This window comes from Bos javanicus, chromosome 13 (genome assembly GCF_032452875.1).
Source record: "Bos javanicus breed banteng chromosome 13, ARS-OSU_banteng_1.0, whole genome shotgun sequence".
NCBI classification, from domain to species: Eukaryota; Metazoa; Chordata; class Mammalia; order Artiodactyla; family Bovidae; genus Bos; species Bos javanicus.
The window spans coordinates 22,941,739-22,954,165 of NC_083880.1; the positions used below are offsets into that span (position 1 = coordinate 22,941,739).

The 12,427-nt window shown below is 36.9% G+C and overlaps 1 protein-coding gene across 8 annotated transcripts in view; it reads left to right on the plus strand.

The window, feature by feature from the left end:
* The window catches only part of MLLT10 (MLLT10 histone lysine methyltransferase DOT1L cofactor), a 207,895-nt gene that overhangs the window by 132,405 nt on the left and 63,063 nt on the right, over nt 1-12,427 (plus strand). For 7 of the 8 annotated variants that reach the window (XR_009740239.1, XR_009740240.1, XM_061435970.1 and 4 more), the window contains exons 10-11: nt 7,114-7,366; nt 11,083-11,652. Coding sequence is in view for 6 of the 8 variants with exons in the window: in XM_061435970.1 (XP_061291954.1) it covers nt 7,114-7,366; nt 11,083-11,652 (823 nt within the window). In the remaining 2 variants the exon portion in view is untranslated. The remainder of the gene's footprint in view (nt 1-7,113; nt 7,367-11,082; nt 11,653-12,427) is intronic. The other variant, XM_061435975.1, reaches the window with a different exon arrangement.

Genomic DNA, 12,427 nt, shown 5'->3' on the forward strand with positions numbered 1-12,427 from the left:
TCTGTGCGACCCCATAGACGGCAGCCCACCAGGCTCCCCGTCCCTGGGATTCTCTAGGCAAGAAGACTGGAGTGGGTTGCCATTTCCTTCTCCAATGCAGGAAAGTGAAAGTGAAGTTGCTCAGTCGTGTCCGACTCTTAGCAACCCCATGGACTGCAGCCTACCAGGCTTCTCTATTTGTGGGATTTTCCAGGCAAGAGTATTGGAGTGGGGTGCCATTGCCTTCTCTGGGAAGTCCCTATATTGTTCTTTTTTGAGGCTGAGTAATATACCATTGTCTCTATGTACCACATTTTCTTTATCCATTCCTCTGTTGTTGGACACGTAGATTATTTCTCTGTCCTGGCTATTGTAAATAGTGCTACAGTGAACATTGGGGTGCATGTAAATTTTCAAATTACAGTTTTCTCCAGGTATTGCCTAGGAATGGAATTGTAGGGTCATATGATAGTTCTGTTTTTAGTTTTTTAAAGAACCTCCATAATGGCTGTGTCAGTTTACATTCCCACCAACAGTGTAGGAGGGTTCCCTTTTCTCCAGACCCTCTCTAGCACTTACTGTTCATAGATTTTTTGATGATGGCCATTCTGACTGGTTTCAAGTGATACTTCATTGTAGTTGTGATTTGCATTTCTCTCTTTTTTTTTGCATTTCTCTTAATAATTAATGATACTGAACATCTTTTCATGTGCCTTTTGGCCATCTGTATGTCTTCTTTGAAAAATGAAAGTCACTCAGTGGTGTCTGACTCTTTGCAACCCCATGGACTATACAGTCCACAGAATTCTCCAGACCAGATTACTGGAGTAGGTAGCTGTTCCCTTCTCCAGGGGATTTTCCCAATCCAGGGATCGAACCCAGGACTCCCACATTGCAGGCGGATTCTTTCCCAACTGAACCACCAGGGTAGCTCAAGAATACTGGAGTGGGTAGTCTATCCCTTCTCCAGGGAATCTTCTCCAGGAATCGAACCAGGGTCTCCTGTGTTGCAGGTGGATTCTTTAGCAGCTGAGCTACCAGGGAATCTGTCTTCATTGAAAGACATACAGAAATGTCTATTTAGACCTTCTGCCCATTTTTTGATTGGGTTGGTTGGTTTTTTTATATTGATCTGCATGAGCTCTTTGTATATTTTGGAGATTAATACTTTGTTGCTTCATTTGCAAGTATTTTTTCCCATTCTGTGGATATTTTTGTTTTGTTTACAGTTTCTGTGCTTCATGTTTGGTAGTGTCTGTGTTGTATTTTAAGAATTGGGCTATTGAAAAATTTGTGAATTTTATGAGAGGCTTGAATAGTACATAATTAAAAAAAAATTTAACCAACATTATTCTGTTTCATCATGTTGGTGGAAGGCATTGCTATAGTCGTTTTCATTCCTTCTGTGCCTCCTCTCCCAAACATGGATTACAGAGCTTTGTAGAATAAAACATAAGACAACTAACTATACCTTTATAAAAGTAACTGCCATTTCTTTGGTTACCTCTGATAGTCTTTGACTAATTATGAATATAAAAATTTTGGTTTGAAGTTAGAAATATTTTTTGTTCCTGCTAAGTCACTTCAGTCGTGTCTGAGTCTGTGCGACCCCATAGACGGCAGCCCACCAAGCTCCCCCGTCCCTGGGATTCTCCAGGCAAGAGTACTGGAGTGGGGCGCCATTGCCTTCTCCTTTTTTGTTCCTAATTAATGCTATTTAGTAGGTATGTTGGTTTAATCTGAGGACTGATAATTATAGTTAGCTATGAAACAGAAATCAAACATTTTAAATGTCTATCCTGAAAGATTCATTAAGTTACCTATAAATCACAAAATGTTAATGCAGTTCTCTAAAGACTGTCACTATAGCCAGATACCCAATTTTATCTCTAGTAGAAATGAAAAGAAGCAAGGCTATATTTACTTAGTTGAGTACCATTTGAATTAGTTAATTTGCATTTTATGGCCAATTATTTGAAAAATATATATTTTTAAGCACTATCATGGCTCTCAGAGCAGTGAGATGCTTATATGTAAGAGTTATGTAGGTTGTGAAACTGACTGAGAAAACAGAGGTTTGTGATGTTGGGAGCCTACTCATTGTGTTTCCCTTAGCTGTCCTCCTGCCTACACTTTTTTTCTCCACCTTCTTGGTTTTGATTGATTGTATGTTGTATTGGAACTCCACAGTGCCATATTATTTAAACAGCATGTTGTGAAACAAATACTCTTTTAAGTTACAAACTTGGCATTAAGGTAGAGGACTGTTTGAGTAAAACTTGTAGAGCCTTTTTTTTCCTTTTCATTATGTATAATTTTTTTAAGTGGTAGAATCTTTGGCTGAAAGTTTTTTCTTTCTGATTAAGAAACCTGTGATGTCTTTTGAAACTTAGGTGTTGAGGTTTATAAAAAATACAATGTTACGATTAATTTATTACTACTTTGGTCACTAAAATTTGTGTAATTTTCATTAATTGCTTTCTTTGTAATACCTCTTCTTCCAAATATCATGTTTTCGTTGGATTTATGAACATATTTATAGTTCTGGGGTAAGCAAGGATATAGTATTAAGCGACTTGGGAAGATTTCTTATTGTTTAGTTGCTAGGTTGTGTCTGATGCTTTGTGACCCCATAGACTGCAGCATGCTAGGCTTCCCTGTCCTTCACTATCTCCTTTGCACTATGAGTTTTTGCACTATGAGTTTGTGCACATTCATGGCCATCGAGTTGGTGATGCCATCCAATCATTTCATCCCTTCTACCCACCTTCTTCTCCTGCCCTTGATCTTTCCCAGCATCAGGGTCTTCTCCAGTGCATTGACTCTTAGCATCAGGTGGCCAAAGTATTGGAGATTCAGTTTCGGTATCAGTCCTTCCAATGAGTATTCAGGGTTGATTTCTTTAGAATTGACTGGTTGATCTTCTTGCAGTCCAAGGGACTCTCAAGAGTCTTTTCCAGCATCACAATTTGAAAGCATCAATTCTTTGGCTCTCAGTCTTCTTTATGGTACAAGTCTCGCATCTGTACATGACTACTGGAAAAAACCATAGCTTTGATTAGAAGGATCTTTGTTGGCAAAGTGATTTCTCTGCTTTGAATATGCTGACTAGGTTTGTCATAGCTTTTCATCCAGTGAGCAAGCATCTTTTAATTTTGTGGCTGCAGTAGCCATCTCCAGTAATTTTGGAGCCCAAGAAAGTAAAATCTGTCACTGTTGCCACTTTTTCCCCTTCTGTTTGCCATGAAGTTATGGGACTGGTTGCCATGATCTTAGTTTTTTGAATGTTTAATTTTAAGTAAGCTTTCTCACTCTCCTCTTTCACTTTCATCAAGAGGCTCTTTAGTTCCTTTTTGCGTTCTGCAATTAGGGTGATGTCATCTGCATATCTGTGATTGTTGATATTTTTCCGGACAGTCTTGATTCCAGCATTTGATTCATCCAGCTCAGTGTTGCACATGATGTACTCTGCATGTAAGTTAAGCAAGCAGGGTGCCAGTGTGCAGCCTTGATATACTCCTTTGCCAATTTTGAACCAGTCCATTCTTATATGTCTAGTTCTGTTGGTTCTTGACCTGCACACAGGTTTTTGAGGAGGCAGTTAAGGTGGTCTGTAGTTTACTCCCATCTCTTTTAAGAATTTTCCACTGTTTGTTGTGAGAGAGTTTAGTGTAATCATTGAAACAGAAGTAGGTATTTTTCTGCAATGCCCATGCCTTCTCCATGATCCTTTGAATGTTGGCAATTTTATCTCTGGTTCTTCTGTCTTTTTTAGATCCAGCTTGTACATCTCTATATTCACATACTGCTGAAGCCTAACTTGAAGGTGATTGACTAGCCTTAATTTAGATGGATATGTGGAGACAGCCTTTTTTTTTTTTTTTTAATAGTTTTAATTACTAATTCTTGGATGTGCTGTGTCTTTGTTGCTGCATGGATTTTCTCTAGTTATGGCAAGCGGGGGCTACTCTTCAGTGTTGGTGTGCAGGCTTCTCTTTTTGCAGAGCAAAGGCTCTGGAGCATTTGCACTTCAGTTGTGTGACACATGGACTCAGTATTGCTGCTCCTGGCCTCTAGAGCAGAGGCTCAGGTAGATGTGGTGCATAAGTAGTTGCTCTGTGGATGTGGAATCCTTCTGACACATGGATTGAACCTGTGTCTCCTGCATTGGCAGGCTGATTCTTTACCCCTTAGCCACCAGGAAAGCTAGTCTATTTTTGTTGTTGGTATTCTACCCAGTTTTCTCTCCTTTTCCTTATTTGACACATAGAATATTTGAATGAAGAACACCTTTAAAAGTGTTCTTTCAGTTCAGTCGCTCGGTTATGTCCGACTCTTTGTGACCCCATGAATTGCAGCATGCCAGGCCTCCCTGTCCATCACCAACTCCTGGAGTTCACACAAACTCATGTGCATCGAGTTGGTGATGCCATCCAGCCATCTCATCCTCTATCGTCCCCTTCTCCTCTTGCCCCCAATCCCTCCCAGCATCAGGGTCTTTTCCGATGAGTCAACTGTTCACATGAGGTGGCCAAAGTATTGGAGTTCCAGCTTTAGCATCAGTCCTTCCAATGAACACCCAGGACTGATCTCCTTTAGAATGGACTGGTTGGAGTCCAGGGGACTCTGAAGAGTCTTCTCCAACACCACAGTTCAAAACCATCAATTCTTCGGCACTCAGCTTTCTTCACAGTCCAATTCTCACATCCATACATGACTACTGGAAAAACCATAGCCTTGACTATATGGACCTTTGTTGGCAACGTAATGTCTCTGCTTTTGAATATGCTGTCTAGGTTGGTCATAACTTTCCTTCCAAGAAGTAAGCGTCTTTTAATTTCATGGCTGCAATCACCATCTGCAGTGATTTTGGAACCCCAAAATATAAAGTCTGACACTGTTTGCACTGTTTCCCCATCTATTTCCTATGAAGTAATGGGACCAGATGCCATGATCGTTGTTTTCTGAATGTTGAGCTTTAAGCCAACTTTTTCACTCTCCTCTTTCACTTTCATCAAGGGGCTTTTTAGTTCCTCTTCACTTTCTGCCATAAGGGTGGTGTCATCTGCGTATCTGAGGTTATTGATATTTCTCCCTGCAGTCTTGATTCCAGCTTGTGCTTCTTCCAGCCCAGCTTTTCTCACGAGGTACTCTGCATATAAGTTAAATAAGCAGGGTGACAATATACAGCCTTGACGTACTCTTTTTCGTATTTGGAACCAGTCTGTTGTTCCATGTCCAGTTCTAACTGTTGCTTCCTGACCTGCATATAGGTTTCTCAAGAGGCAGGTCAGGTGGTCTCATATGCCCATCTCTTGAAGAATTTTCCACAGTTTATTGTGATCCACACAGTCAAAGGCTTTGGCATAGTCAATAAAGCAGAAATAGATGTTTTTCTGGAACTCTCTTGCTTTTTGGATGATCGAGCAGATGCTGGCAATTTGATCTCTGGTTCCTCTGCCTTTTCTAAAACCAGCTTGAACATCTGGAAGTTCATGGTTCGCGTATTGCCGAAGCCTGGCTTGGAGAATTTTGAGCATTACTTTACTAGCATGTGAGATGAGTGTAATTGTGCTGTAGTTTGAGCATATTTAAAGTCTTCTTTAGATGACTTTTAAACTTCATTAGGGTCAGATGAGTGGTATGGAAACCTCAGAATCAACTTGAATTAATTGGGGAAAAAAATATTTGAAAAGGAAATTTCAGGCGATTTCCAAAGTGAGTTATCTGGATGGGAAAGGTTCACATTTCTGAGGTCATCCATGAAGTTTAATCAGCTTAAATATGATTGGTTTGTTAAATGGGAGTTTGTTTTCTCTTGAAACATACTTTGAAAACTTTGTTTTTATTTGTGGATTATAGTTTATTACAACAGTGATTAATTTTTATGAGATAATATTATGTCTTTTGTATTGGTTGATGAAAATCTGTTCTTGGATGTGATGATATGGAATGGGTTGTAGCGCCAGGGAGAGGCACGTAGCAGAAAAGTAGTAGTAAAGAATATTTGGTTTTCAGAACATCTGAAGTTTTCTCTTATTACTTTCTTTGAACATTGATTTGCTAAAAATGATTTGGTAACAAACCTGATTTTATCATTGTCATTTTCTCATGTTTTGAATTTATCCAATGTTTTGTATTGAGTAGTTGTTATGTTTGGGAAATTTCAGTTTTGCATATTTTTAGATTTTTGACTTGTGTTCCATCAGAGATTTCAGGTAGATGGATTAGAAAAGTATTTCTTTATTCAACAGAAATTTAGGTCTAGTTATAGTCCAAGCACCAGTTTAACAATGACAACACTCTTCGGATCAAACAAATCTTTCATTTCAAAGCATGTTGATTAATTTACATCTGGCATCATACTTTCATAGTTATTTAATTGGTCATTATTTGCATACACCTTATATTAAAATGGTTATTAAAAACTGAAAACCATTTACTCAGTCTTTATCTTGCCTTCCCCACCCCCATCCCCAACTGATTGAGAATCAGTTATATGGTATAATTGTACTTTTAATTTTTAGAAATCTTAAGTGCAAAATGTAACTGTTTCCTCTACTTAATATTTGGAAAAAATGGTTTCTGTTTCAGGGGTTTTAAGCTTTCCCTTTTGAAAAGCAGCCTTCAGCTCAATTTTAAAAGTTCTTGGCTCTGACCTGTGCTAGATCCTTATAATCTCATGGATGTGGCCCACTAATGAAATTGTAGTACTTTGCTTCTTTCTAGGTGTTGCCTTCCTATGCTGAGCACTAAAACTGGTTTAAATTTCATGTCTAGAAGTGGAATGTTCTTGTAGAAAATGATGCTTCTTGAGAAACAAATATCTTCTGTTGCTTACTCTGAGTCACTAAATAAAACAAGTAATAGGTACTTTTACTAATTGCTGCAGTTTGATGCTCCAACAGCCATGTTATAAATTATCTATATTTTTAAAAGAAATATTTATACCAGACTAAACTTTTGCTTGATTTTCTTAGGCAGACTGACTTATTTTTATAGCTGAAGTTTTTAGTATTTTTATTTTACAAGTCCAATAATTATTTATTGTTAATGTACCATCTTTCTTCCGCTTGTAGACAAATTGTAATAAATTCTTTTTCCTTTTACTTCCTTTCTCAATCAAAATGTTAGACTTATACAAGCACTAGTAGCAACTCTATATCTGGATCCTTGAAGCGCTTGGAAGATACTGCAGCTCGATTTACAAATGCAAATTTCCAGGAAGTCTCTGCGCACACTACTAGTGCAAAAGATGTTTCAGAGGCTAGAGGGTCAGAGGGCAAAGGGAAGAAATCTTCAGCTCACAGCTCAGGTCAAAGGGGAAGAAAGCCTGGTGGAAGAAATCCAGGAACGACTGTATCAGCTGCTAGTCCTTTCCAGCAAGGTATTACTTATGATGTTTTAGTTGAAATACTTGTTCTTTTGATGATCAGTAGTAGTTTTATAAAAGAATTTACTTTTTGCTTATAACTGTTGGATAATTAGAGGTTATTTTATGATTAGTTGTTAAACTAAGATTACTTCAAAGACTAATATTCTTTCTTAAAATGTTTCTGGGACCTTCACTTTCCTTTTGTGTTATGACCTGTGCTTCTAAAGTTGAACTGTAATTTTTTTAAATGTTAAAATAGTTGTGGAATAAAGTTAAAAGTTTGGGGAGAAAAACAATAAAAGCCGGAGTTTTCCTTTCCTTTATGCTCAATAGAAAAGTCATTCTGTTTTATAAATTGCTTTTATTTATCTTTCCCAGTTGAACACTAGAACTGTTAAAATACACATTTTTAGTAAGTTAACAAGTACTGAGTAATTTTGGGGGGAGCTAAATAGTTTTCAGTAAATAATAATTACCGATTTTAATGCATTTATTATGAAGCTTGACATTTAAAGTAGACGATTACTCAGCTTACATAAGTTAAGTGTTAGTCGCTCAGTCACGCCCGACTCTCTGCGACCCCATGGACTGCAGCCCACCATGCTCCTCTGTCCATGAGATTTTCCAGACAAGGATACTGGAGTGGGTTGCCATTTCCTTCTCCAAGGGATTTTCCCAACCCAGGGATCAAACCTGGGTTTCCTGCACTGCAGGCAGGTTATTTACTGACTGAGCTACAAGGGAAGCCCGATATCTTTTGGTAATTATGAATACCCAATTTTGAGTTTTAGTTAAACAACTTTTTTTTTTCAGTGTAAATATGTTTTATGCATTCTTTGGGGACATGCTATGCTATGCTAAGTCACTTCAGTCGTGTCCGACTCTGTGCGACTCCATAGACGGCAGCCCACCAGGCTCCCCGTCCCTGGGATTCTCCAGGCAAGAACACTGGAGTGGGCTGCCATTTCCTTCTCCAATGCATGAAAGTGAAAAGTGAAAGTGAAGTCCTTCAGCCGTGTCTGACTCTTAGCGACCCCATGGATTGCAGCCTAACAGGCTCCTCCATCCATGGGATTTTCCAAGCAAGAGTACTGGAGTGGGGTGCCATTGCCTTCTCCACTTTTGGGACATACTTATACTGAAAAAATAATTAGCTATTTAACTGATACTCAGAATTAACAAGGCATGGTGTGTTTTTTTTAATATATGGCAATACTGTTTTCTGGAGAACAAAATAACTCACCTAAACTTTATAATCAGTTAGCCATATATTCTAGGTTTTTACTTTGTATAATTTTTATCATGGATGTAAATATTTTGAGAAATATAAATGTTCAAAACTGTTCCAAACAAATATATTTAATAAAGTATAAAATAAAGGCCTCCTGCTCTCCCCCACTTCCCATCCTGCCCTTATATTTCTAGGAGTAAACAAGGGGGAAAAGCTGTCCTTTCCTTTACCCTATTCAAACTTTTAATGATGATAAAAATTATACCCATAATCTGCCAGGACATAATTTGAATATGTAGAAAGATTGCTTAGTCACTGAACTCTTCATTAAAAAGTATATTCATGTATTTTAAGTTATTTTTGGATTTCAAGATTTTCAGGTCCTAAATTTTTTTTTCTTTTTCCTCATGTAACAAAGTTAGATAGAAAAGAAAATGCTAAATTTGCTATTTTGTGTGTAATAAATTTACTGTATATTATTTTTATGATACTTTGGAAAATAAATAGTAAAACTGTAAGTTTTTTTTTTTTGGCCATGCCACACGAATTGCAGGATCTTAGTTTCCCAATCAAGGGTTGAACCCAAGCCGTGGCAGTGAAACTGCTGAGTGCTAACCACTGAACTGCCAAGGAATTCTCATAAAATTGTAATTTTTAATGTAACTTCATTCACATTTTGAATGTGATTGGCAGAATTCAGTTATTTCTTCTTTGTAACGAAGACCTTATTTTGTACTGCTAAAATTGCATTTTTGAGCTTTTAATCGTATCTTTGAAGTACTAATCCATTTAGAAAAGAAATCTCTCATTTTCTTAAACTTAATAACATTGGAGTCTTTCCCTGCTTCTGTTAAGATATGATAGAGATGTGTTATGTTTTCATATCTGAGGTAACATTCTTAAAAGTTTTAAAAGTTGAAATTTATAGTAGAGCATTGAAAGTAATTGTATTTTTTCTTTTTTAATTTCAGGATTGTATGTGAATTTTAGAAAATATACATTTTAAGTATTGCATATACTAAATGTTTTAAAGTATTTACCTTGTTGTTGTGAGCTTTTACTACCGGCTGTAAAAACAGAAACGTGAAGGAAAAAGACAGATGGTGACAGATCAGAATGGATAATAAAGAACTTCTTTATAGCTGCTAATTAAGTGGCAAATTGCAGTTGTACTTAAATGATTGATGTAATGTAAATGGCTTCTTAATATGTATATTTTTCTATACAGAAACGGCCGGAAAATGGTCACAGACGTACACGTAATTTCATAAATGAATAAGGCAGATATTCTCTTGAAAAAGTTAAATTTTAGAACTATTATTGTTTTCTAAATGAGCCATTTCAGCAGAACTTAAAATTTAAAAACCAAAACCATGAGACTTTAGTTAAAAATAAATTATTTCTTGTGCAAGGAAAAATATCTTTCTGAATATTTAAGTCAATTTATGTGTGATTACCTATGAATGTGCTCTGCAATAAAATTTGTATTTAGCTTGGAATTTCCACTGCCAATAGAACACTTCATTTTGAGCTTTTGTTTCTAAGTATAATAGTTAAAACCTGATATAGTTTAGTTTTATGAAACAATAGTTATGTGGTCGAAACTGAGTCTAAACGTGTGTTACTTCATTTGGTAAGTGTGACGAGAGGGTTTGATAAAGTGAAATGGTGGACTGAACTTATTCATCATAGCCATTAGTTTTCACCTGGTAAATAAGAACCTTGAGGTTCTTATATCTCATAATGACATGATGGGCTACTAGTATTCTTTAACTAAAGAGTGGGGGAAATAAGCAGTTTTGGAAGTTTTATGAGAGATGCCTCTCCTATGATTTTACTTTCATAAAAGCAGTAGCAAAATGTAAGTGGCTGGTGTCTTTTCTTTATGCAGCTTCATGAGAGGTAGACTGGGAGAAATGTGAGTTACGTGGATTATTCCATGTGATCATTGTTATTTTATCAAATTCATGTTTTGGTGGGGTAGATGTAACTGAGTAATAAAATTCACCAACATTATCTTGAAGTTAAAACTCAGAACTTCTTAAGCAACATCTTTTGGTTCTTACTATATGTTGGGAACATTTATCCTGGTATCTTCATAATTGCAAAAGAGGAAATTCCCCATGCCATTCAGAGTTTGATCACAGTCTTTTGAAAGTCTTCTTGAGACTTAGCTGTTCTTCAGTCCTTCCTCAGCATATGTAAGGCATGTGGGGAGAGCTGAGGAATGCCGCCATGTAAAAGTGGAAGGTAGGTTCAAAACCACATCTCATATCTTGGTAATTGTACAAAATGACAAGTATAATTTTATAGATAAACTTGATTTCAGTAATCTTTAAAAAAAAATCTAGCTGAGTTATATACTGATGTCCTTGGTTTTATAGTTAGTTTTTTTCGTCCTCTCTTTTTGCTGATTGTATCATTTCTACTGCTCATGGGAACTTTTGCATCCAACTTTTTCTTTTCCTACCCCATTTTTTTTTTTCCCCCACTACAGGCAGTTTTTCAGGAACTCCAGGCAGTGTAAAATCATCTTCGGGAAGTTCAGTACAGTCTCCCCAGGATTTCTTGAGCTTTACAGACTCAGATCTGCGTAATGACAGTTATACTCACTCCCAGCAGTCATCATCAACCAAAGATGTACATAAAGGAGAGTCTGGAAGCCAGGAAGGGGGGGTAAATAGTTTTAGTTCCATAATTGGTCTCCCTTCAGCCTCAGCTGTTATTTCACAGCCTAAAAGCTTTGAAAATTCACCTGGAGATTTGGGTAATTCCAGCCTCCCTACAGCAGGATATAAGCGGGCTCAAACTTCTGGCATAGAAGAAGAAACTGTAAAGGAAAAGAAAAGAAAAGGAAATAAGCAAAGTAAGCATGGGCCTGGTAGACCCAAAGGAAACAAAAATCAAGAGAATGTTTCTCATCTCTCAGTTTCTTCTGCTTCACCAACGTCATCTGTAGCATCAGCTGCAGGAAGTGTAACCAGCTCTAGTCTTCAGAAATCCCCCACGCCACTCAGGAATGGGAGTGTGCAGAGCCTCAGTGTGGGCTCCTCTCCACTTGGTTCAGGTAGGCCTAGCCCTTTGTTTCACCCTCCACCCCTCCCTCCCACCACCACCATCCTCCTTTCACCTTCACAAGCAAATCGTTTTAAACTATCATTATGAAAATACTGTGAGTTGCTAAGTGACATTTAATTATCTTAATGAAAAATGTTATCTTAGTAGGACAGTTCAGTCTTTGGAAAAGACATTTGGCACTAATCCAATTTTTCTTAACTAAATATAGACTAAATAGTTCAGTTCATTGGTCATTCATTTCTTATGAAACACCTAGAATTGATTTCCCAATTTTTATTTTTGCTTCACTTGCATAGAATTTTAGAAATCAACTCATAATTCACATTTACGGTGTGAGAGTTTGCACTGTTTTTGATTGGTATTTGTTTTGGGGCTTCCTTTCCCTAAACCTCAGTTAGTCTTTATTTTCTCAGTAATTCCTGACACAAATTCTAGTTGAATTAACACCATCTGGAATATTTTTCAGTTAGTGATAGGTGATTTAAATTTATGGACTTTAAAAATCCCATTTCAGGAGATATCTTAAATGTTATGTATCATTTTTGTTTTCAATTGTGTTTACCAGTTTTTACCATCATTTTTACCATGGTATGAATGGATTTATAAATGCTGTTATTTACCACATTGGCATGCTCCTTTAACTTATACTTTGTAATGTAAATGTTATTTTCAGTTTTTAAAAATTTCAAGATGTGTGTTTTTAAGACAGAAACTTAGCTAAATGTCGGCATTTATCTTTTATATTACATCTTCAATATGAGATA